The sequence below is a fragment of the Mixophyes fleayi genome, chromosome 1 (genome assembly GCF_038048845.1).
Source record: "Mixophyes fleayi isolate aMixFle1 chromosome 1, aMixFle1.hap1, whole genome shotgun sequence".
NCBI classification, from domain to species: Eukaryota; Metazoa; Chordata; class Amphibia; order Anura; family Limnodynastidae; genus Mixophyes; species Mixophyes fleayi.
The window spans coordinates 2,020,623-2,047,677 of record NC_134402.1 but is presented as its reverse complement, the minus strand read 5'-3'; the positions used below and the strand labels follow the sequence as shown (position 1 = coordinate 2,047,677).

General features: G+C 44.7%; 1 protein-coding gene across 2 annotated transcripts in view; it reads right to left on the bottom strand.

Moving 5' to 3' along the window:
• Window positions 1-27,055, bottom strand: part of LOC142097491 (proteinase-activated receptor 1-like) — a 310,042-nt gene that overhangs the window by 186,304 nt on the left and 96,683 nt on the right. The window contains exons 4-5 of one of the 2 annotated variants that reach the window (XM_075179407.1): window positions 17,440-17,526; window positions 2,698-2,799 (exon numbers count right to left, since the gene is read on the bottom strand). The exons of the other annotated variant lie outside the window; for it this stretch is intronic. Of the exons in view, the coding sequence (XP_075035508.1) occupies window positions 2,698-2,799; window positions 17,440-17,526 (189 nt within the window). The remainder of the gene's footprint in view (window positions 1-2,697; window positions 2,800-17,439; window positions 17,527-27,055) is intronic. 2 annotated transcript variants of the gene reach the window in all.

Genomic DNA, 27,055 nt, shown 5'->3' with positions numbered 1-27,055 from the left:
ACCTCTGACACATAAATATGATCAGTCATATACACTGTGACAGGATGCACCGCCTATGCCACCCTGTCTGTTGCTGCTGGGAACCGGCTGGGCTTACTTTGCCACCGGTAACTTTTGGTATCCCAAATGCGCCCTCTCACCGGAGTAGGAGGAGCTTACAAATGCTGCCACCACTGGACTCCGTACCGGCATCCAGTACCGGGTTTCTTCTGTATAACAGACGCTGCTAGTGTACCCCGTTACTGGTGTACCCGGGCTGGTACCCCTGACCTCTTCCTATGGATCAAGATTGCTGGGGATAGACCCCCCTGGCCTATCACACTGGCCAGAGCTGCTGGGTAGCGGCAGAGCGGTAATACAGGATGCTGGGTCCAAACCTCAGGAACAGCCAGGAGCGGATTAGATTTGGGATCTAATCTATAGGTCACAGGGATAGAGAAGATTTCCAAGCAGGTCTTTGAAGCAGGTGAATTTTTTCTCACACTGGTTGAAGGTCAGATGAAACATGAAGAACAATTTTCAATACAAGACATTGCTTTTTATACAGATTTAAACACAGCTCTAAGGGTAAGCCAGCCCACTGAGGTCTAAGCTATTTTTAGAATCAGGATGCAATTTGTTCACCCAAACATGGATTTACATGTTATGCACAGCTAACAATATTTACACTTATCTGTGATATCCTAAAACTCGCTGTGATTTCCTGCATTTGTTTTTAGATGCAGGAAATATAGTCTTCATTAAACCTTCCTGTGCTTTCAGGTGCTGGACCCTCACACAATAAAAGGTATAAATAACATGAGATTAACATGGATCCTTTCTTCAGACAGCTGCAGAATAAATATTCCCAAAGAAAGTCACAAAACCCCAAACAAGTCATTTCCCCACATCATGAACTCAAAAGACGTCTTTCACAAAGGCTTATTGTATCAGATTTATACCTCAGAAGTCATGCATTTCCTCTATCAAGGTTAGAACAAACAAGTTTCTTCCCTGGTCTCAGAAATAAAGATTTCCTTTACCAAAATAGACACAATATCAAAAATAAGTGCTTTTGCAATTACATAAATAAGAAGCCTGCGCTATTTCCTTTAAATAAATTTATAACATAAGTGATCCAGTCACAAGTGGCATTATTACTTCTTTCTTTCTGCTACTGATTCCTCTCCCTATGTAACCAAGCATCTGATTTGCCTTCCTCATTGCTTTGTTACATTACTTACCTGCCTTTATGTCACCTGAAATAGTGACTTCTAGATCCCTTTCCTCCTCAGAAGTTTTCATTATAGTGCCATTAATACTACATTTAGACTTTAGTTTTTTGAGACCCAAGTGCATGATTTTGCATTTTTTGACATTAAACTGTAGTTTCCACTCTCTTGACCATTCCTCTAGTCTACCTAGATCATCTATTATTTGTTTTACCCCTCCTGGTGTGTCTACCATGTTGCACATCTTTGTGTCATCTGCAAAAAGGCATACTTACCCTTCAATACCCTTTGCAATGTCTTCAATAAAGATATTAAAATGCACTGGTCTAAGTACAGATCCTTGGGGTACTCCACTGGCAATCTTTCCATCCTGTGAATGCACTCCATTTACTATAACTTTCGGTTTTCTATCCTGCAACCGAGATCTTATCCATTCAACTATCTTACAATATAATCCCAAGCTTCCAAGTTTATTTAACAGTCTACAATGTGGGACAGTGTCAAAAGCCTTACTAAAGTCTAGTTAAGCTACATCTATGCCCACCTCCTTGATCTATTACTTTAGTCACCCAGTCAATAAAGTCAATTAGATTTGTTTGACATGATCTCCCCCCAGTTACTCCATGCTGTTTGGCATCCTGTAAATTACTGGATTTGAGATATTCTACAACTCTTGCTTTTAAGAGTGTTTCCATCAGTTTCCCTACTACTGATATAAGACTCACTGGTCTGTAGTTGCCTCTTCCTTGCTTCCACTTTGTGTAGTAGGACTACATTCACTCTTCTCCAGTCCTCTGGGATTACTCCGGTATCTACTGACTGATTGAATAATTCTGTTAATGGTGGTGACTAGTCTGGGAATAACGGTGGTGACTAGTTTGAGGATAAGGGTGGTGACTAGTTTGAGGATAATGGTGGTGACTAGTTTGGGGGTAATGGTGGTGACTAGTTTGGGGGTAATGGTGGTGACTAGTCTGGGAATAACGGTGGTGACTAGTTTGAGGATAAGGGTGGTGACTAGTTTGGGGGTAATGGTGGTGACTAGTTTGAGGATAAGGGTGGTGACTAGTTTGAGGATAATGGTGGTGACTAGTTTGGGGGTAATGGTGGTGACTAGTTTGGGGGTAATGGTGGTGACTAGTCTGGGAATAACGGTGGTGACTAGTTTGAGGATAAGGGTGGTGACTAGGTTGGGGGTTATTGTGGTGCCTAGTTGGCATTAGGACTTTTCAGTCACGCACATATCTCACCTAGTGAAGATCAGGAGATGTGAGATGAATCAACAGACTGAACATGGAGGAAATGGAGATACAAGTTTCCAGCATTCTCTAAGTGTTTTGTTATAATTACAAAAGCTTGTACCCAAGGTCCATAACCAAAGCAGTCTATTGCCCTCATTGTATAATACTGTGTTTGGGGGGAATCCTTTATTGAGGAATTTATCATTTTAGTTGATATTTTTGTACCAGTTCTCATTTCCTCTTACCTGGCTGTATAATCACTGCTTCCATCAGTTCTGAATAGAAGCTGGGTATTGGTATTACACGAGTTACAGTTACCGAAAGTAATTTTTCTATAACGTGTTGATCTGAAAAGAAATACATCTAATTAGATAACCATCTGTAATAATAGGACAGTAGAGATGATTAAGTAGCTATGACTGTACTGTACCTTATTCTATGTATAACATAATGTAAATTAGTCATTCCCAACCAGTGCTGAGCTGGATGTGTCACAAGAACTTACATGTAATAAGACAAGAGTCCAATATCATCCCCATTACATATTATTAACTTCTATCTAAACCATTTATTTGTTTAAAAATAAATAAATTGCTGACTTTTGAAGCAGATTCTAATTTTTTACATAACAGTTTTATTACAATATTTTATCATGAGTCATAAAAAGACTTATACCTCCTGGGTGCAGTGATTTTGACCGTTCAGTGTGGTACGTTTACAAACCAGATAGTATGTAGATATCAATGTTAATACAGGGAAAGAATGTGATATTTGTAGTACAAACGTTACTAGTCACATAATATAAATGGCACAATGTAAATAGTGATGAAGTCAAATTCATAAAAAAATTGATATGTTTAAATCATTTTCATAAACGTTTTTTTCTGTATAGACTCTTAACGTCCCTGGGCCTGATCCACCACGGCACGGATACTGAGCGCAATCTACATTTGTTTTAAAACGCCCGTAAATTGGCTCTGTGTACCCCCGAATTTATGAAGGAGCGGATCTGAAGATACGTGCGGTGATGTTTTCGGGTTTATGTCTGTTCTGCTCTACTACACAGTACACTGCAGGATACATCCAATACCTATGTGTATTATACAATCACAAAGGGACACACAGAAATAAAAACTATTCAATGAATGCCACCTGGTGATAATAGAGGCATTAATGATCAAACAATTTAAAACAAGTTGTTGTTTTTCCATGAAATATATTTATTAGGATGTAGTTAATGTCTACTGTACATAAAATAAATTTTCACAGTTGCTCCTGAGTACAAGCACATGTTATAGCATGCACACGAGACTGTAATCACTACTGATCAGGACTTAGACTAGTCCTGTAGCTGGAGCAAGAGATACAGCAGATAAACAAGTAACTTGTGATGTCCAGAGCTTGATTCAGATGTGGCCGTGTGCACTCGAATTTTGTACACCCTTACTGTACATTGACTACGTCAAGATGCCCCTTTCCAGCCCCCTCCCCAAAATCAGAGGCTCTAGTAAGTGTCCTTTGTGTTCAAAGATGAATTAAGAGTTGCTGCATTATGTGGTGTATGGTCCAGGTTTGAGGATGCGCAGAGTAGGGATGAGCGGGCTCGGATATCTGAAGTCCGAGCCCACCCGAACGTTGCCGAATCGAGCCGGATCCGAGACAGATCCGGGTATTCCCGCCAATTGCAAAACTGAAAGTGAGGCTCCGAGTCATAATCCCGCTGTCGGATCTCGCGATACTCATATTCTATAAATTTCCCGCTAGTCGCCGCCATCTTCACTCAGGCATTGATCAGGGTAGAGGGAGGTTGTGTTAGGTGGTCATCTGTCCTGCTATATCCTGTGCTGTGCTGTTCTGTGCTGTGCTGTTCTGTTCTGTGCTGTGCTGTGCTGTGCTGTGTTCTGCTCAGTCCAGTGGTGCTGTGTCCTGTGCTCTGTCCTTCTGAGTTCAGTGGTGCTGCTGGGTCCTGTGCTGTGTCCTGTTCAGTCCAGTGGTGCTGTGTCCTGTGCTCTGTCCTTCTGAGTTCAGTGGTGCTGCTGGGTCCTCCTGTGCTGTGTCCTGTTCAGTCCAGTGGTGCTGTGTCCTGTGCTCTGTCCTTCTAAGGGCATTGTTATTTCCCCATTATTCCCAAATTATAAAAAAAATTAAAAAAAGTTATAAAAAAAATTTAAAAAAAAGAATTATAAAAAAAAGAAATAAAAAAAAAAATATCCAAAAACAATCCTGCAGTATAAGTCCATTGGTACTGCTATATTACAAAGTTCACTGATTCAGCAGTATAAGTCCAGTGGTACTGCAATATTACAAAGTTCACTGATTCTGCAGTATATGTCCAGTGGTACTGCAATATTATAAAGTTCACTGATTCTGCAGTATAAGTCCAATGGTACTGCAATATTACAAAGTTCACTGATTCAGCAGTATAAGTCCAGTGGTACTGCAATATTACAAAGTTCACTGATTCAGCAGTATAAGTCCAGTGGTACTGCAATATTACAAAGTTCACTGATTCAGCAATATAAGTCCAGTGGTACTGCTATATTACAAAGTTCACTCATTCTGCAGTATAAGTCCAGTGGTACTGCTATATTACAAAGTTCACTCATTCTGCAGTATAAGTCCATTGGTTCTGCAATATTACAAAGTTCACTCATTCTGCAGTATAAGTCCATTGGTACTGCTATATTACAAAGTTCACTGATTCAGCAGTATAAGTCCAGTGGTACTCTCCTGTGCCGCATATAATTTTTAAAGGCTTTGCCGCGTGTGTGTGGCTTAGGGGTACGCTCTCTTGTGCTACATATAATGGAAAACAAAAATTTGGAGGATAAAGCTGCGAGGAAAAAGCTCAGTTTTCCTATAAAGACCAGCTGGCGGGGATGCTGAGAACATCTGGTCCGGACTGAAGGACCTGCCAACCATTGCAGACATGTCTACTGTTGCTGCATTGGATGCTGTCACAATAGAAAAAATGGTGGAGGATTATTTTGCTGACACCATCCAAATAGACATGTCAGACAGTCCATATTGTTACTGGCAGGAAAAAAAAAGGCAGTTTGGAAGCCCCTGTACAAACTGGCTCTATTTTACCTGAGTTGCCCCCCCTCCAGTGTGTACTCGGAAAGAGTTTTTAGTGCAGCGGGGAACCTGGTCAGTGAGCGGCGAAGGAGGTTGCTTCCTCAGAACATTGAAAAAATGATGTTCATAAAAAGGAATTATCAATTCCTCAATCAAGTACAGCACTGCCCTCCAGATAATACAGAGGGACCTGTGGTTGTGGAGTCCAGCAAGGACGAATTGATAATGTGTGAGGAGGAGGAAGTACACACTGTAGGGGGAGAGGAATCAGAGGTTGAGGATGAGGACGACATCTTGGCTCAGTAGAGCCTGTGTCACTCAGCGGACCGTGAGTGCCTCTTCTCCTGTTATTATGAACCGTGGCCGTCCGCCATCCTGATGGTCTGCGCATGCGCAGCCTCTATGAACCCTTCAGACCTGTTGCTTTTAGTTAATTGGTTGATCAGGCAACTCCCTATTTAAACCACCTGTGGTCATTACCTCGTTGTCTGATCTTGGAGTCTCATTTCCTGTGAGTCTCTGAAGATGTTCCTGTGTTTCTCCTCGTGTCTTCAGTTCCAGCTGATTCCTCTCTATTGCATTGCCGGTTTCCAGACCGCCTCAACTCTCCTGTGTTTCATCGTGTCTTCAGTCCCAGCTGATTCCTGACTATTGCATTGCCGGTATCCTGACCGCTTCAACTCTCCTGTGTTTCATCGTGTCTGTCACGGGCACTAGGAGGCTTTACCCAGTATCACCCGCTGATGGTCTTATCAGAGCAGTAGAGTTGGTATATGATACTCTGGTGGCAGGGTGATAATGGAACTGGAAACAGCAGATGGTTAGAGAATGCTCAGAAAGTCTATGACTAGCAGCACTGGTAAACAATAGGTAACTGAACACGAGGATCTGGATGGACAAGGACACGTGAGGGTAGTCAGTGGTCTGCGCACAGCAAGTTGTACCACTGCTATAGGGAGAAGGAATGTCCAGGAGTAATAAGGAGGTGGAAGTCAGCGGTCTGCGTATAGCAAGTTGTACCGCTGTCTGTAGTGAAGGAATGGAATCCAGGTGAAGGTAACGGGGAAGTCAGTGGTCTGCGTGTAGCAAGTTGTACCACTGCTTATGTGAGAGGATATATGCAACTGGTGACACAGGGAAACAGGAATCAGTGGTCTGCCTCTAGCAAGTTGTACCACTGAATATATATGTGAGGAGGGACACGAGGAGATAAATGCAATGCAGAGTCTACACGGGTACACTGAACTTGATCCCACGTTGAACTGCACACAATAATAATAATGAATGAACAGCACTGCACAGATAAACAAAGTCACTAGAATAGTACAGCAAAAGGAAACACAGTCAATAATAGAAATAGTCTCAGAGGATGGAAACTCCGGAGGAGAACAACTCAGTCCAGATGGATATGCAATACACCAGCACAGTCAATGAGAAGTATGCATACCGTGGTTCAGATGAGCAGGCTGTTAGAGATAGCTGCAGGGATACCTGAGCGGCAGGGAACTGACGAGATGAGAAGTCCCTGCAGAATGGAAGCGGCAGGTAGGTGCAGCGCACTGTAGGTAGGCCAGCAAGGATGACAAAATACTCAGGAAGCAGTAGTATATCGAATTGAACAGCGGGAGACCACGGGAGAGCTGAAGCGATGAAGCAGAGCTGGAAGCCGAGGAGCGTAGACTCGATGCTTAACAGGCAAGTTGACACGAATGGACACACTGTAGAAGCAGTAGGCAGCGGGTCAGCTGACGGCAGGTAGAATGCAGACTGGAGCGCTGAGACGAGCAGGACTCTGTAGACACGCTGAAGTAGCTAACAGGAATCAGCTGGAACAGTAGCGATGTAACACAGGAGAGTTGGAGAGATCTGTAACTTGTTAGACACACGGAGGCAGCGGATAGGAATCAGCTGCTGGAGTCATGATGAAACACAGGAGAGTTTGCAGTAATCTGTAACTGTAGATATACGGAGGCAGCGGATAGGAATCAGCTGCTGGAGTCACGATGAAACACAGGAGAGTTTGCAGTAATCTGTAACTGTAGATATACGGAGGCAGCGGATAGGAATCAGCTGCTGAAGACACTAGGAACACGAGGAGTAGAAGTGGTCTGGAAACCACAAACGGCAAACAGGAATCAGCATCAGCTGAACACACGAGCAGGCACTGGAACACCTTCAGAGACTCATGAGGAATGAGACTCCAAGATCAGGCAACGTGGTATTGACCACAAGTGCTTAATATAGGGAGAGTTGCCTGATCAGCCAATTAAGTTAAAGGAACAGAACTGAAGGTTAAAAGGGACTGCACATGCGCAGTACCTCATTATAATGGACGGACACGGTTCCTAGCTACCTTAGAAGTAGCACTCACAGTCCGGTGAGTGACAGTGTCTTCAGTTCCAGCTGATTCCTGACCATTGCTCTGCCGGTTTCCTGACCGCTTCAACTCTCCTGTGTTTCATCGTGTCTTCAGTTCCTGCTGATTTCTGCATGAATCATCATTGCTCCACTCGTGTCAAGTTCTCTGCCTGTGTACTACACAGACACTGATTACCGCTACCACTCTCCTGTGGTCTATCCCTGTGTTTCTCTCGTGACAGCCTGCTCAACTGAATCGCGGTATGCTTACCTTCTATTGACTTTACTAGTTTATTGCATATCCGCTTGGACTGTGTCCTGCTCATCTACGGAGTCCTCTATCTTCAGAAGATATGGATGCTATTGACTTTGTCTCATTTGACCTGGATCTCAGTAGTGACTTTGTATCTCTCAAGCAGCGCTTGTCATTTGCTATTGTATTGTGTATACCATTTGGGATCAAGTTCATTGTGCTCTCCGTGTTACCTTCTATGTTCCACTCATCTACACTAGTGCCTATCCTCACCTATAGCAATGGTACAACTTGCTGAACGCAGACCACTGACTCCCAGTTTCCTATTGGCACCAGTTACAAGTTTCCTCACTATAAGCAGTGGTACAACTTGCTGTACGCAGACCACTGACTTCCCCGTTACCTACTTGCACCTGGAACCAGTCCCATCACTACAAGCAGTGGTACAACTTGCTGTACGAAGACCACTGACTTTCCTCACGTCTTCACGTCCATCAAGATCCTCGTGTTCATATTGTCTAATCCATAACCAGTTGCTGCTAGTCATAGACTTTCCTTTAGCATCCTCTCACCATCTGCTGATTCTCCTGTTCCGCTAGTCACCCTGCTATCAGAGGACCACTGTGTAGTATACACTACTCTGGTAAGACTATATCTGGTGATATTCTGGGCAAAGACTCCTAGTGCCCGTGACAGCCTGTTTAGTTTGTACAGGGAGAGATGAATAGCTTTTTTGGTGTGGGGGCCCAAACTAACCAATCATTTCAGCCACAGTTGTTTGGTAGGCCCTGTCGCTGAAATTATTGGTTTGTTAAAGTGTGCATGTCCTATTTCAACAACATAAGGGTGGGTGGGAGGACCCAAGGACAATTCCATCTTGCAACTCTTTTTTTGGCATTATGTGACCATTCAACAGTCGTTTGCCATGAGCACAAAGTAAAACAAAATTAAAACAAATTCAACTAATTAAACCAAAAGTAAAATGACCTGTCATAATAAAAAAAAACAAGAGGTATTGACACGCTCGAACTACACCCTGTATATGCTGCAGAGGATGTAGGAGCAGGCAGCTGTGCAGTGGAATTCAGACCATTTGAAGGCGGAGGTATTATGGCCCCGGTACCAAATTGGGTACCGGGACCACTGCACTATGCTGTCCAGAAAGCTACCTCGGTGAAACGTTTTGGACTAAAAATAATATTGTGAGGTGTGAGGTGTTCAGAATAGACTGGGAATTAGTGGAAATGATTGTTATTGAATGTTATTGAGGTTAATAATAGCGTAGGAGTGAAAATAAACCAAAAAACTTGATTTTAACACTTTTTATGTTTTTTTCAAAATAAATCCGAATCCAAAACCTTTAAATCCGAACCAAAACCATTCATCAGGTGTTTTGCGAAACAAATCCAAACCCAAAACCTCAAGCAAATCCGAATCCAAAACACAAAGCACGAGACACCAAAAGTGTCCGGTGCACATCCCTAGCGCAGAGTGATTTTGATAGACACACAATCGTCAGATATGTGATCTCATAAATCAGGCCCCTATGCTGGATGTAACAATTCTTAACTTATAAGTGATACAGTTCAGAGTGTATGAATATTTCCATACCTTATGGTACACTCCTGTGTATTATATGGGGGCTGCCTCCTTTGAAATCCTGTTCAAATTGGGGTTTCCTGAATGGACTGCTATACATCCAGCTTTGGAATAAAGACTTAACCATCTATAAATGTGTACAAACATTATTCAAAAATCATCCATATTTTTACTAGAGACGTTCACTGACCCCTGTGTGTTGGCTTTGGTTTTGGTTTTGGATCTGTATTAACTTCTTTTTTTGGTTTTGGAAAAACCGCCCTTGCGTGTTTTGATTTTGGTTTTGGATCTGTATTTTTTCTTGTAAATTGCTAAAATATGCTAAAATCACATAATTTTGCTCTTTTTTTTGTCCCTACATTATTATTATCCTCAATCACACTAATTTTCAGTCATTTCCAGTTCATTTCCAATTTTGACCACCTCACAGCTCACAATTTGATTTTCATACAGTTTTGGCAAAAGACTGCAGCGAGCCGGCTGGATATTATGCGACAGAGCAATGGCACAAACACACGGCAGTTCACAGCACATCTAGGATACATTTCCACACAGCAGTGGTAGAAAAGAAAAGTGGTTCAAGATGGAGTTCTCCTTGGCCCTCCCACCCACTCTTACGTTAGATATTAAAAAGGACATGTACAGTTTAACAAACCAAGTACTCCAGCGACAAAGAATGCAACTTTTGTAGCTGAAGTGCTTGGTTTGTCTGGGACCCCACAAAACTAGTTACCATTAGCTTAGCTGCCTTAAGGCCAACAGTGCTGTCAATGAACTCTACAGTGGCAAGATGTTGTTGTCATCATCCTCACCCTCATCACTGTGTACATCATCCTCACACAATATCAAATCATCCCCGCTGGAATCCACCATTACAGAAGTCTATATACTTTGATGTAATTGGCGATAGGATAACAGAGGGCAGGAATTGGCCCAAAGTAGCATAAATGCTGAGGTTGTCTAAACTGAAGAAAAAATATTGAATTTAGCAAGAGTTAACTTAGCATTGAAGGATTGGTTAAGGCTCAGCCTATCAGTGGTAAGGCTTATGAAGGGGGCCCACTAGGGAAGGCTTATAAGGACAGTTAGTGAAAGTTAGCTTTGTCTTGCCTTTCTGGAAAGTTCCTGGTAAGTATAGCCGTGACTGACCTGGTTGGTAAGTATTCAACTTTTTTTTCTAAACCCACCCATCTGCTATCTCTGCTGTCCTATCTGCTTCTTATTCCCTGACTCATACTTTACATCTCTTCTTCCTCTTTTCTCTCCTTCTACCTTTGCATTCTTTTTATTCACCTCTTGTGCTCTCACTATTTCCTCACTACACTTGTAAGCCCTTACCATTCTTGCTTTCTGAATTCTTTCAACTGTATATTCCACACCTTCTATAGCTTTATCATTATTTACTCCTCTCCCACTTCTGTCCTCTCCCTCTATCCCCCTGCTTCCCATGTTCAACCTTTCCATATTTTTCCTCCTCCTCACTCCCCCTTCTCACTTCCCACCCCCCTCCCTATTTCACTCCTCTCATCTCTTCTGTGCCTCTGGGCCCCTGATCTAACATGCTGCCCCCTCTTACATCTTTTCCTCTCTCCTCCCTTTCCCCACTCACACCCTTTCCCTCTTGTCCCCTTCGCTGCTCTTCTCTCAGTGTCAATCTGCTCCTACCTACCTCCTCCCTCTCTTTCCCCCCAGCTAATCTTATCCCTCACGTCACTTCTACCTTCTGCCTCTCCCATTCATAAACCCCCTTATCTGCCCCATCTCTACTCCTCCCCTACCTCTTGCTCCCCTGCCCCTCATCTCCTGTCTGCTGACAAATCCCCTATTATTTCTGCGTCTCGTCCAATTCCAACCCTCTCTTCCTGTTATTCCCCTCTCTCCATATCTTACTCACCCTTGCAGACAAGCAACCCCAACAATCTCATCCACATCTCTCCTCTTCCCTCTCTTCCACTATCCTGTGGTCTCTGGAATGCCAGATCAATCTGCAACAAATTGAGCAATATCCATGATCTCTTTATCTCTAGATCCTTCAACCTGCTTGCCATCACTGAAACCTGGCTATCCCCTGAGGGCACTACCTCTCCTGCTGCTCTCTCTTTCGGAGGCTTGTCCTTCTCCCACACACCCAGACCTGGGGAACGGCAAGGTGGTGGTGTCGACATACTTCTCTCCTCCTGCTGCTCTTTTCGGGTTCTTCCCCCTGAACCCTCCCTCTCTTTTTCCTCCTTTGAGGTACACTCTATCTGCCTATTCCACCCAGTCCACCTTCGTGTTGCTGTTATCTACCGTCCTCCTGGTCCTGTCTCCCAATTTCTTGATCACTTTGCCACCTATCTCCCTTACTTTCTCTCCTCTGACCTTCCCTCCCTGATCTTTGGGGATTTTAATATCCCTATTGACAATCCCTCAGACCCTGCTGCCTCCAAACTTCTCTCCCTCTCCTCCTCCCTTGGTCTCTCTCAATGGACCAACTCTCCCTCCCACCGCAGTGGCCATTCCCTAGATCTGGTTCTTTCACACCTCGGTACTGTCTCTGACCTCATTAATTCACCTTTTCCTCTCTCGGACCACCACCTCCTCTCTTTTAGCATCTCTCCACCCCTCTCATCGTCACCCCGGCCCCCAAGGTTACTCTCACCAAGCGTAATCTTGACACAGTTGATCCTACCACTTTCTCCTCCTCCCTGGGCTCGCTCCTCTCCCCCATCACCACTTTTTCTTGCCCTGATAAGGCTGTCTCCTTCTACAATCGCACTCTTACCGCTGCACTTGACTCTGTCACCCCGGCTGTCACCGTCAAGCTTCGTCGGTCCCCGCCACAACTAAACTTACCCGCTATCTTCAAAAATGCTCCCGCAGTGCAGAACGGCTTTGGAGAAAGTCACGCACTCATGCTGACTTCCTCCACTTCAAGTTCATGCTTGCATCTTATAGATCGGCCCTTTCCCTCTCTAAACAATCTTTCTTCAAAGCTCTCATTTCTTCACAATCCTCTAACCCCCATCGGCTTTTTGCCACCTTCAACTCCCTCCTCTTCCCTCCCCCTCTCCCACTCCCCACCACGCTCTCTGCTGTCGACTTTGCTACCCACTTCACCTCCAAGATTGAGTCTATACGTCATGACATCTCCCAGCAGTCCCTTCTTACACCACCCTCTCCCCCCTCCATGCCCATTCTGTCCCCCTTCTCACCCTCCTCTGCTGCTGTTATCTCCTTTCTCCCCTCCAGCTAACTCTCCCTCCTTCTCTTCCTTCACTCCGGTATCTGCAGATAAAGTCCATACCCTTCTCTCTTCCTCTCCCCCCTCCACTTGCACACAGGACCCAATCCCCTCCCACCTTCTCTGCTCCCTCTCTCCTAAAGCTTGCTCCCACCTTGCACACCTCCTCAACCTCTCCCTCTCCTCTGGTATCTTCCCCTCCTCTTTTAAACATGCTCTTGTTTCCCCCATACTCAAGAAACCGTCCCTTGATCCCGCCTCTCTCTCTAATTACTGCCCTATTTCGCTTCTTCCTTTTGCCTCCAAACTCCTTGAACGGGTTGTCTACAACCGTCTCACCTCCTTTCTTTCCTCTCACTCACTACTTGACCCGCTCCAATCTGGTTTTCGCCCCCTCCACTCCACTGAAATTGCCCTCACTAAGGTCACTAATGACCTTCTCCTCGCTAAATCCAATAGACACTACTCCCTTCTTATCCTTCTTGACCTCTCTGCTGCCTTCGATACCGTTGACCACACACTTCTTTCGCAAACTCTCAAATCTTTAGGCCTATGTAACACTGTCCTCTCCTGGTTTTCCTCTTACCTCACCAACCGCTCCTTCTCAGTCTCTACTCATGATTCTACATCACCCCCTCTTCCCCTACCCGTTGGCGTTTCTCAAGGCTCCGTTCTTGGCCCCCTGCTTTTCTCCCTCTACACCTCCTCCCTTAGTGTCCTCATCCGCTCCTTTGGCCTCCAGTACCACCTCTATGCTGATGATACCCAAATCTATCTTTCATCCCCTGACCTCTCCCCTTCCCTTCTGTCTCGTGTCTCCTCCTGTCTCTCGGCCATCTCATCTTGGATGTCCCAACGCTTCCTTAAACTCAATATTTCCAAGACCAAGCTTATAGTCTTCCCCCCCTGCCAGGACTCTCCCACCTCCCCACCTCTCTATTTCTGTTAATAACACTACCCTCGTTTCTGTCCCCCAAGTCCGATGCCTTGGAGTCATCCTTGATTTCTCCCTCTCATTTAAGCCTCACATTTTGTCCCTTTCTAAATCCTGCTACTTCCACCTTTGGAATATATCTAAGATACGTCCCTTTCTCACCACGGAAGCCACGGAAACCCTTGTTCACTCGCTTATTATCTCTCGCCTTGACTACTGTAACCTTCTTCTCTCTGGCCTACCTGTTTCTCGCCTTGACCCTCTTAAGTCTATCCTTAATGCTGCTGCCCGCCTCATTTTTCTCTCCCGCCGCTCTATCTCTGTGGTCTCCCTCCAACAGTCACTACATTGGCTCCCCATACCCTACAGAATTAAATTTAAACTCCTCACCCTCACCTTTAAAGCTCTTAGTCAATCTTTCCCTCTCTACATCTCCAATCTCATTTCTACCTACACTCCTACCCGCTCCCTCCGCTCTGCCTCTGACCGCCGCCTCACTACTTCACTGATCACCTCCTCTCACTCTCATCTTCAGGACTTTGCCCGGGCTGCTCCCCTGCTGTGGAACGATCTTCCACGTTCCATCAGGTTAGCATTTACTCTCAAAGGCTTCAAGCGTGCCCTTAAGACTCATTTCTTTATTCAAGTCTATCAGTCCTCCTAACTTTCTTGTCCTGGCTCTCTCCCCTAGTTAGTACCCCCATTTATGTGTCTCCCCCTCCCTCTAGGTTGTTAGCTCTCATGAGCAGGGCCCTCTTTCCTTGTGTGCTCCTTCTACAGTTCCTTCACCCTCTGTACCTCTTGGCCTGCTTCGCTAGCCCTGTTTTCCCTGTCTTATTAATCTTCGGCCTTCTTCTTGCTGATTTCTACTATCCCTTTCTCTATCTGTCAGATATAATCTGAATTGCTTTACCCTGTCACCTGTGTTTGTATATATTTGTGTAGCACGTTGTGTCTTAGTTCTGTTTTCTGTATATGTAATGTACGGCACTGCGGACCCTTTGTGGTGCCTTATAAGTCAAAGATAATAATAATAATAAAATAGCCTCTAAGAGGTTTCCTGGGGTCACTCCGCTGTGGCTGGGCTGTGAGTCCAGGTGCAGGACTCGCCGCATACTTCCCATAATGTCCCCTTTGCTCCCGGAGCACCCGCAGCTGTCTCCACTGCCACCAGTGTACATCAGGATTGTATTTCTCTCCCCCATGGAGAGGGGTGCTATTGTAATATTGCAGGGCAGCATATCCAATGCACTTGCACCTGCATTGAGACCAGCCAGGTTCTTCCTGGCAGCATTGGTGGCAGTGTTTTGGGCTCCCTCCCCCCAACCTCCCAGTTTACACTGCCACCTTTCCTGTTTCTGTGTGAGCAATGTCACAGAGCAATGTCACTGGAGACTGATAAGAAGAACACTGCCTTCCCATCTGTTTCAGTGTGAGCTGTGGCACAGTACAAGGTCACTGTAGGCTGCCAAGAACACTGCCACCTTTCCTGCTTCTGTATGAGCAATGGGACAGAGCAATGCAACTGGAGACTGAGAAGAAGAACGCTGCGTTCCCTCCTGTTTCAGTGTGAGCTATGGCACAGTGCAACGTCACTGGAGACTGGCAAGAACACTGCCACCTCTCCTGTTTCTGTATGAGCAATGGCACAGAGCAATGGCACTGGAGACTGCCAAGAACACTGCCACCCCTCCTCTTTTAGTTTTAGCTATAACACTGGACAACTGCACTGTAGACTGCTAGGAACGCTGCTACCCCTTCTGTGTCTGTTTGGGAAATGAAGCTGGATCTCCATGGAGGGCAGTACTTATAGAATCCAAAACTTGCGAGATCCGATGATGCGCCAATGACATTTTACTTCGTTTTCAGTTCCGATGGCACGCAAAAGCCAGCTCGGTACTCTTATCTGCAATGTTCAGGTGGGTTCGATTTTCTGAAAACCAAGCCAGAGCATCTCTAATTTTTGCACTTTTAACTTTATCACTGTTTACATTGTGCTTTCTCTCTCATGTGACTAGTAATATGTATATGACAAATATTACCATCTTTCCCTGTATTGAACTCTACATACATACTATTTGGTTTCCAAACGTACCCCACTGAAGGGTCAAAATCACTATACCAACAGCCAGATAATGGATTAGATTGGTCTAATCTGTAGGTCATAGGAATTACAGCAGGTAAGTAGGTGTCAAAGCAGACTGTTGACGAAGTGATGTTTAATAGCTCAAGTGTCCTAATAAGGACAGTTACATACACTAGTTTAAGGTACTAGTGATATCCACAAAGATACACATGATATAAAGCTACATGGTCAACCAGCCCGCTGATCTGACCATGCACCAAAGCTTCTCATATCACATCAGATGATTTTACATCATAATGTGATATTTCTCTAGACGTGGAGTTTACACAATTTAACTTAAAATTTAACTTAAAATTTACAAAATTCCATGATGTCCTACATTACTTGTATCCTGAGTCTACATTGTTCAGACAGGTTCCTGTCTATCTAACAAGAGGTGACAACAGATAACGACCTCCTGCTGGGCCTTCAGACTAAAGCAGGTTTTCGTCACTGAGAGGAACAGACTTGCTTAGTATTTACTGCTTTCAGCAAAACAGACTTCCATTAGAAATCAATACATTTCCTATACCGAAATACACACAATATAAAAAAATATCAGTACATTTGCAATGAAATACAGCGCTGCCCTTGACCATTAATTAAAATAAATATCTGCACAAATATAACTGCCATCTTACACAGTCTGCCCTTGGCAAAGCGTAAGGCAAAAAATATATCAGTCAGATATTATTTGTCATGAGCCTGTAGGATTGAGGTGCAATAATAATCTCAGAGATCTCCTTATTACGTAAGCTGCCTTCAAGAATTGTGACTCTAATTGTACAATTGAATACAAGGAAACTGAATAAGAGACACATACAGACTTTATTGGGGGTGGGGGGAATAATCAGAGGTGAAGATAAAGTAGAACTGGAGCATTGTATCACCATAACTTCACAACTCTGTAATTGGTCTGTTCTTCTGCTAAATTAAATTTGCACAAAAATTCACTGCAGCATCGCTCACCTCAGCCTCAATGTCTATGTTCCCCTCCCCACATCATCACACTGCCCTCATCACATGCAGACCTGTCCTCACTGACACATCACTCATCTCCTGATATACTCTGTGCTGCTGGGAACCTGCTCCTTCCACTATATAACTCTCAGTCTGTGGCTTCCTGCTGCCTCCATTCCCCTCCTCACATCATGTCACTGCCCCTGTCACATGCAGCCCTGTCCTCATTTACTCAATCACACGTGTGGACAGGTCAAGGCTTTCCACAAGATCAGCACACTCATCTCATGAAACACTTTGTGCTGCAGTGAGTATTCTGACAATCTTATTGGCTACACCTTGTTCTGTCCCCACCCACTTACATCTGTGTACATAAAGGATGAGCAGAAGATGAAGGCTGATAACAGAACCTAGTGAAATCCATTGGTAAAGGAAATATAAGAGAAACGATCCTTACATGAGGAACTGTTGTTGGATTTGTTGCTCACATGTTCATGTCCTAGGTCTGTGGTGTTATATCGGTAATATTCATCCATATCCTCATCTGGCAAATTAAAGAAGAAAATAAATATATACATATGAGGTCACCATACAAAGAATACAATAAGAGTTGATGCAGAGAATACTCACGTTACAATGGTGTCTATACATATAAACAATAACAAACCATTCACTTATTTAATATTTATGCACAATTTACATTAATTAGTATTTATAGCAGTGAAGAAACAAACTGTTCTGATTGGCCACACAAATGTCAGGACAAGATGCACAGATTAGTAATCTGCCACATACGTTACATGATTACCCCCCACACACATCACTTGTTGACCTTCCAATTTTAAAACGAGAAATAAAAAGTGTTCCAGTGTCGGACGCACATTATGTTAAACTGCCAGTTCTAAGGCTCTAAATTACTTTTTAAAGTAAATACATTTTGAGTTATTAAAATTTTATTTTATTTTTGAAATTGTTAAAATGTGTATCCAATATACAGTATATAGTGTCCTGTGATCTCCAGCGAAATATTAGAATAAAAGAGTCCTCTAAGATATAACTGGTGGTCTCTCTGTAGGTTTCCCTGTAAGGGTGTTATATACCTGACTGTGAATCACTATAAGAATATCACCTAAACATAAATATATATATATATATCATAGGTGGGGACTTGTTAATGTTTCTATCAGTGACCAGTACTAACAATACTACATGGAGATGGAGATCTCAGAATTATTTTCCTATATATCTTACAGATCAAAGATTATTTATTTTAATGTCTCCTGTAATGTTTTTATTCTCCATGTACAATATAATTTTATCAATCATTAGATATCGATATATCAGTCCAGGCTGTAGTACTCATCTTATATCCCCATCATATATCATCATATCACAATACTGATATATGTGTCTCCAGCTACTTGTTAATATACGTGTAATAACCTGGATCTCTCCCAATCACATATATTAGTGTAACTTGCTGAGTTACTCACAGATCCCTCAGTCTGTTGGCTTATTGCACACAGCTGATCCAGGGCCAGATTAACCTGAGGTCTAACTGGGCTAGACCCCAGGGGCCTCTGGCATCTTGGGGGCCCACCGGCATTCATCAGTTTGGGGGCATCCCGGCCCCCGGCTCCAACTGTCAGCTTGAGAATGGCAGGCAGCTAACAGCAAATGTTATGCTGTTAGCTGCCTGCTCTCCCTGTAGTACTCCCACGGTGCGCAGTAATCTCCTTACTCTCATGAGATCTCCTCTCTCTCTCTCTCAGGAGATTACTGTGAGCCACTGGAGCACTACAGGGGGCGACAGAGAAACGGAAGCAGGTAAGCGCTCTGGGTGGGGGGGGGCTCATGAGAGAATGGAGGCCCCCTTAGCCTCTATTCCCTTAATCCGGCCCTGAGCTGATCACACACAGACTTCTCCAGTCTGTGGCAGAATCATCTTCTTGAATGTGGTAATTGTTACTGTGACACATTGGGGGGGTATTCAATTGTTAGCGTTAACGGGAAAAAACGAGCGCTCAAAAAATATTACCGTTTATATTAACGCTTTACAAAAAGCGTTAATACGGTAGTTTACTCGCGGAATTTCAGCTCGCCGCTCAGGGGGCTGTGAGCTGAAATTTCGCGAGTAATTACCGTATTAACGCTAAGATTTTTTGAGCGCTCGTTTTTTCCCGTTAACGCTAACAATTGAATACCCCCCATTGTGTACACTATCGTTATATTGTATTATCTTAGTGCTGTATTATGTGCAGCTAACGTTATTTATTTCACCACTATCCGCTGTGCAGGATTAATATGTGGGCTAGTTACCAATTACACTGTCCATTTTACCTAGTATAGTACATTAATAAAGAGACCTCATTCGCTGTACTTCCCATTATCAGCACATATCTATATGTCTCGTTACCAGTGATTATCTATATAGAAGATCTCTGGTCATTACATGCAGCATCCTGTATGTTATATCTACAATGTGCACGGCCACTATCAGAGGAAATATCTGATCTCTAGTCTCTGCCTGTGATCTCTGATCTCCTCTTATTTCAATCCTGCCATCTGCCCTCGTCTAAATTAAAAATGTTCACTGTCCCCCGTGTTTTGGTTTTGGCTCTGTATTAACTTTTTGTTTTGGTTTGGGTGTTAGTTTTGGCAAAACCGCCCTCAAGTGATTTGGTTTTGGTTTTGGATCTTTATTTTTTTTTAAAAATTGCTCAAATATGCTCAAATCACATAATTTGGCTTTTTTTGTTCCTACATTACTATTATCCTCAATAACAACAATTTCCAGTCATTTCCAGTCAATTTTGACCATCTCACAGGTCACAATTTCATTTTCATCCAGTTTCGGCCAAAGACTGCAGCGACCTGGCTGGATATTAAGCGACAGAGCATCAACATAACCACACGGCAGTTTATATCATGTCGAAGTTGTATAATTGGATGAACGCAAGTATATTGTTTAACATTGTTTTGCACTCAGTATGCCACATAACACGTCGCATGGCGCGATCGCACGGTAAAATGCGCACGCACACACACACACACTCTAACATTTCGTTATGTATATATTTCATATTTATATTGGTTCCATTCCACAGTGATTTATGAGCAGATAGTATTTAGTTTATTATTAGTTTATATATTATGATTATATGTACACTTTAGTGTTATTTAAGGTTCAGGTTATAGGAAATGTGTCATGTCTGGTATAATTTTAATCCCCTATTCATCAGCAGTTGTCCGGTTCTTTCGCCGAAGAGATTGCACATTGCATACTCTAGTTAGTGATGTTAGGGAATAAATACTTAAAGTGATACTAACTGTAATGTGTAAATAGACTAGCTTAAACTGGTTTCTGGGGGAGAGAATCATCTGGAATGTTGACCCTCAGCCTTGGAGGGGGTTGTTTGAACTAGCCTATGACCTGTTTACACTGGACCCACCTGAAGTCTGTGTCACAACTATATAGCGTACCTGCTATTGTTGGCGCAATTCAGAGGAAGGTGCAGAATCTAACATGCCCCTGGTATTCACCAGGAACCCCCGCAAGGAAATATGGACTCCGCTGCAGGGACACGCAGGTCGCGGTCCTTCCAAGAGTCAACAGCGAGATACAAGGAGGTGTCAGACAGGCCAGGTCGGTAACGTTCTGGTAGCAGAGGTACAAAGGGATATTCAAAAGAATGGTGAGGCAAGCCGGGTCGGTAACTTTCAGGTAGCATAGTACAAAGGCAGAATCCAAATAGAGGTGGTCAAACGGTCCGGGGCAAAAGGTCACAGGCAGCACAAGGATAATCAGGAACAAATGCAGAAACTGGTACACACAAACACCGGATGCAGGAAGACCTAATACTCTGGCACTGGTAGGAGGGCCAGAGGAAGTTTAAATACCACAGTGCACCAATCAGCATCAGCACTGCAGCGCTGTCATCCGCAGCGTCGGGAATCCACTATAGTGTCCCGTTGCCTAGCAACGGGGCGCGCTGTCTTTGCAGAGGTCGGGCAGCCGGGGATCCAGAAGTGATGTGTCTGGTTGCTAAGCAACCAGACGCACTGGTCGGAAGGAAAGGCAGCCGTGCGGGACGGCGCCTGACAGTATATCCTCCTCCTGTTTGAAGGAATCCTGCTTGTCCACCCATGATCTCTCCTCTGGGCCATATCCTTTCCAATGGACAAGATATTGCTGTTTGCCATGAAGAATGCGGGAGGCCAAGATCCGATTGACCTCGAAATCTGTTCCAGAAGAGGTTTGTATTGGTTGGGGACGACAGGGAGGTCGAAAGAATTTGTTGAGTACCAATGGTTGTAGTAATGAGACATGGAAAGTATTATGACATCTCAGAGAAGGAGGAAGTTTCAATTTAAAGCATACAGGATTGATTACTTGCAGGATGGTGTACGGGCCAATAAATCGGGGAGCCATCTTCATAGAAGGAACTTGTAGTTTCAGGTCCCTTGTGGATAGCCATACTTGGTCTCCCACTTTTAGGAGGTGAGTGGCCCCGCAATGACGGTCTGCAAAGATCTTGTGATGCTGAGTAGCCTTGAGTAAAGCTGTTTTAGTCTTGGCCCAAATGAGAGCAAACTCCCGATAAAGGGTACCTACGTCTGGAACCGTTGAGGAGGACACTGGAAAAGAATCCGGAAAAACAGGATGACTTCTATATACAATAAAGAATGGGGAGAATCCCGTGGACTCATGAATGTGTTGGTTATGGGAGAACTCTGCCCAAGGAAGGAATTGAGACCATTTATTCTGATCGTCAGAGGTAAAACAGCGAAGAAACGTTTCAAGATCCTGATTGATTCGCTCCGTCTGTCCGTTGGTTTGGGGGTGATACCCCGAAGAGAATTTTAATTCTATGTTCAATTTACCGCAAAAGGTTCTCCAGAACCGGGATGTGAATTGGACTCCACGGTCCGAAACGATCTCCTTCAGGCAGCCATGTAACCTGAATATCTCCTTGATAAAGATATCTGCAAGACGACCGGTCGTGGGCAATCTAGTTAGAGGAATAAAGTGTGCCATCTTCGAAAAGCGATCAATGACCACCCAGATAGTAGTAAACCCTGCACTGTGGGGTAGATCTGTGATAAAAATCCATGGCCACACTTTCCCAAAGAGCATTGGGAATAGGGAGTGGACGGAGGAGCCCTGCCGGAGCTCTTCTACAAGTCTTGTGTTGAGCACAAGTAGTGCAGGAGGCAATGAATTTGCAAATATCGGCACGTACAGTAGGCCACCACAAGCGACGTTAAAGCAATGCTGTGGTCTTCTTTATTCCAGCATGGCCGGCAATGCGGGATGAATGAGCCCACTGTAGGGTCTTGAGCCGGAGATGGGGTTCCAAAAATGACCGGCCTGGAGGAGGAGAGGACGACTTGGTTCTAGTGAGAGCTACGATATTAGAAGGATCAATAATATGCTGAGGAACCAACGGTCTTAGGCGATCAGAATCGTCAAATGAGCGAGATAATGCATCTGCACGTCCGTTCTTGGCACCAGGGCAGAATGTGAGCTTCATTGTCACTCACCGGACCGTGAGTGCCTCTTCCCGGACATTTAGGAACCGTGGCCGTCCACCATCCTGAGGGTCTGCGCATGCGCAGCCCTTTTCTATACTTCAGTGTATACCCCTTTAACTTAATTGGCAGATCAGGCAACCTCCCTATATTAAGCACCTGTGGTCACTACCACGTTGCCTGATCTTGGAGTCTCATTCCTCATGAGTCTCTGAAGGTGTTCCTGTATTACTTGTGTATTCAGTGCTGCTGATTCCTGTGGTTTCCAAACCACTTCTACTACTGTGGTTTCCATACCACTTCTACCATCAACTGTATCATCAGGACTGTTTGCTGATTCTTATCCGCTGCCTCCGTGCACTACAGTCTTCTAAACCACTTCAACGTTATTTTATATCATCATGACTGTTTGCTGATTCCTATCTGCTGCCTCCGTGCACTTCAGTCTTCTACACCACTTCAACGTTATTTTATATCTATGTGACTGTTTGCTCATTGCTATCCGCTGCCTCCGTGCACTCCAGCTTTTACCTCACTCACCTGCTTCTCATCAAGTCTGTTTGCTGATTGCTATCCGCTGCCTCCGTGCACTACAGTCTCCTGCTTGCAACTCGCCTGTGTTTAACATCGTGACTGCCAGCTGACTACTATCCGCTGCCTCCGTGCACTACAGTCTCCTGCTTGCAACTCGCCTGTGTTCAACATCGTGACTGCCAGCTGATTACTATCCGCTGCCTCCGTGCACTACACTCTCATCTCATCTCTGCTGTGGCTTCCTCGAGACTGCCGCTTTCCATTACCATCTGCTACCCTTCGTGATCTACAGCTCCTGCCCTGCGCTGCACTCCTGTTTCCCATCGCTGTTGGTTCCTGTGGTTGCTACTGGTTACCTCCGTGTGCCGCTGAGTCCTGCCGCTGTGGTCAGCGCTATCGTCCATCTCCTGCTGATCCACTCTCCACGCCTTCACGTGTTCCACTGGCCTCTACCCTCCTGTCAGCATTGGATTTGTATCTCTTCTACTACCCTCTGCTGGATCATCTCCATTCTCCTGGGTTTCCTATGAGTCCAGTTCCACGTGTTGCTGACTCCTGTGGATTCGTGTCCCTGTCGGTCTACTCACCTGTGCGCTGCACCTGCTAGACCGCTGCTTCTCCTATCCAGGGACTTCCTATCCAGTCGGCCTCCAGCCGCTCAGGTACCGCTGCAATCCCATCTGACTGCTACTGCTGAACCACGGTATGCATACTTCTCATTGACTGTGCTGTGTATTGCATATCTTGCTGGACTGTGTTTGGTTCTCTCTGGAGTCTGCTATCCGCTGAGTCTATTGCCATCATTGACTGTGTTATCATTGTGCTGGACTACTTCAAGAGACTTTCTAGATTGCAGACTTGATCAGTCATTTATATATATATATACCTATATTGTGCATATTACTGTGGATCGTGTATAAGGTGCCTGTGTATATCCTGTGTTGCAGTCTTCCCCCGTGCACCTCCTCACATATATATGCAGTGGTACAACTTGCTGATGTCAGACCACTGATCCCTGTTTCCGGTATCACCTGTTCCATTATCCTCTCACATAGCAGTGGTACAACTTGCTACCGCAGACCACTGACTACCTGGATACCTCCACTTGGATTCCATTCCTTCACTCAGACAGCGGTACAACTTGCTACCCGCAGACCGCTGACTCTCATCACCTCCTTGTTTCTGTTGGACATTCCTCCTCACTATAGCAGTGGTACAACTTGCTATCGCAGACCACTGACTACCTTCACGTGTCCTTGTCCATACAGTTCCTTGTGTATCATTACCTTAGTATTACCAGTGTTGCTAGTCATAGACTTTCCTGAGCATCTCATCGGTCATCATTTCATGTTCCGTGATCACCCAGCTACCAGAGTACCCTATTACCATCTACATTGCTCTGGTAAGCCTACCATCTGGTGATCCCTGGGTAAAGACTCCTAGTGCCCGTGACAGTAAGATCAGGCATGACAGACCCAGATGTGGAACCTACCGCCAAAGAGATGCTGCAACATCTGGTTAGCCGTGTGGAGCAACAGGATGCCCGCCAACAGCTGTTACTTCAGTGTTATCAGTCATTAACCTCCCAAGGAACATCTGGACAGACTGTGACAGCTACTACTGAAGCTCCTGTGCTTTCCTCCGTTTCCCCATTGCCATCCCAGGTGTCTATAGCTTCCACGCTTCACCTGCCTACTCCGTCAAAGTACGATGGAGACCCCAAAACTTGTAGGGGTTTCCTTAACCAATGTTCAGTCCATTTTGAGCTCCAACCTCAAAATTTTTCTACCCATCGTTCCAGAGTGGCCTATCTTATCTCTTTGTTTTCAGGACAAGCCCTGGCTTGGGCCTCCCCTCTGTGGGAGAGGAACGATCCGATATTACAAGATAGTGCCAAATTCATTTCTACATTCCGAAGTGTGTTCGATGAACCGGGTCGTGTGACCTCCGCTGCTTCCAGCATCCTCCGTCTGCGACAAGGATCTCATACTGTAGGCCAGTACGTCATTCAATTTAGGATCTTAGCCTCTGAACTTCAGTGGAACACTGAAGCCCTAGTTGCCGCCTTCTGGCAGGGGCTTTCCGATAAAATTAAAGATGCACTGACTACCCAAGAGCTTCCTTCGTCACTTGAAGATTTGATCTCTCTATGCCATCGTGTTGATATGAGATTTCGTGAAAGAGAGGCTGAGAAAACGACTTCTGCTAAAGCACCTTTTCGCTCTAACCCTCAATTTCGTCCAGTTTCACCCGCTGTGATTCCCATGGAGATTGGACGTTCCAAGTTATCTTCTGAGGAGAGGAAACGAAGAGTTAAGAATAGACTCTGTATCTATTGTGCTGATTCCACTCATGTCCTCAGCTCCTGCCCTAAGAGATCGGGAAATGCCAGGCCCTAACTAGTTCTGGAGAGGTGAAGTTAGGGTCCCTGGAGTCCTCTCCATCGTCTATGAAATCTAAAGTCTGCGCTTTTGATGTGACTATTTCCTTTGCTACCAAGACCTTTGAGTCACAGGCATTGATTGACTCCGGAGCAGCAGGAAATTTTATTTCCAAATCGTTAGTTAATCAATGGTCTCTACCAATGATTACCTTAAAAACTCCCATTACTGTGACGGCTATCGATGGATCACGTCTCATCAACGGTCTCATCACCCAGAGTACGTCTCCAGTAACCCTTCAGATTGGTGCTCTGCATCATGAAGAGATATCGTTTTTAATTCTTCCTGTTACGACAAGTCCGATTGTCCTAGGCCTTCCATGGCTTCAGTGTCACTCTCCCCAGATTGACTGGCGCACCCCTCAAGTCACGTCTTGGGGGCCTGAATGTCACCATCATTGCCTTTCCCAAGTCATTCCTCTCAAGGTACAGCAAGCTTCCATTTCAGCTATTTCATCGGGACTCCCTCCTCAATATGCTTCATTTACCGATGTTTTTGATAAAGCTCAGTCTGAACGTCTTCCTCCTCATCGTTCTTGGGATTGTCCGATTGATCTTCTTCCTGGCAAGACTCCTCCCAGAGGCCGGGTCTATCCACTCTCGTTACCTGAAACTCAAGCTACATCTGAATATATACGGGAGAACCTCCAGCGTGGGTTCATTCGACCTTCCACCTCGCCCGCTGGAGCTGGGTTCTTCTTTGTCAAAAAGAAGGATGGATCATTACGCCCTTGTATAGATTTTCGTGGACTCAATGCCATTACTATCAAGAACCGGTATCCCATTCCGTTGATCACTGAGCTATTTGACCGCATCAAGGGAGCCCGTATTTTTACTAAGTTGGATCTTCGTGGTGCTTACAATTTAATCAGAATCCGTTCCGGTGACGAATGGAAGACGGCGTTTAACACCAGAGACGGGCATTACGAATATCTGGTAATGCCTTTCGGGCTATGTAATGCCCCCGCTGTTTTTCAGGGCTTCATTAATGAGACTTTTCGGGACTTATTATATGTATGTGTCGTCGTCTACCTGGACGACATATTGATTTTTTCACAGGACCTGCCTTCTCACCACCAACATGTGGCAGAAGTCCTCTCCAGGCTACGGGAAAATTCATTGTTCTGTAAATTAGAAAAATGTTCATTCGAATTACCCCAGATTCCATTCTTGGGGTATATTGTTTCCGGAGTTGGTCTGAAGATGGATCCTGACAAAGTAAATGCTGTACTACATTGGCCCCAGCCAACTACTCTTCGTGCCATCCAGCGTTTTTTAGGTTTTGCCAATTACTATAGACGCTTCATTCAAGATTTTTCTTCCATTGCATCTCCTATTGTGGCCCTGACTCGTAAAGGGGCTAATCCTAAGCAATGGTCTACTGAGGCTATTCAAGCCTTTCAAACATTAAAAGAGTCCTTCTCTTCGGCTCCAATCCTTCGTCAGCCTGATGTGACACTCCCTTTTTTCCTAGAAGTAGATGCCTCTAATGTGGGCTTAGGAGCTATTCTCTCCCAACGCTCGGAACAGCAAAAATTCCACCCTTGTGCCTTCTATTCTCGGGGTC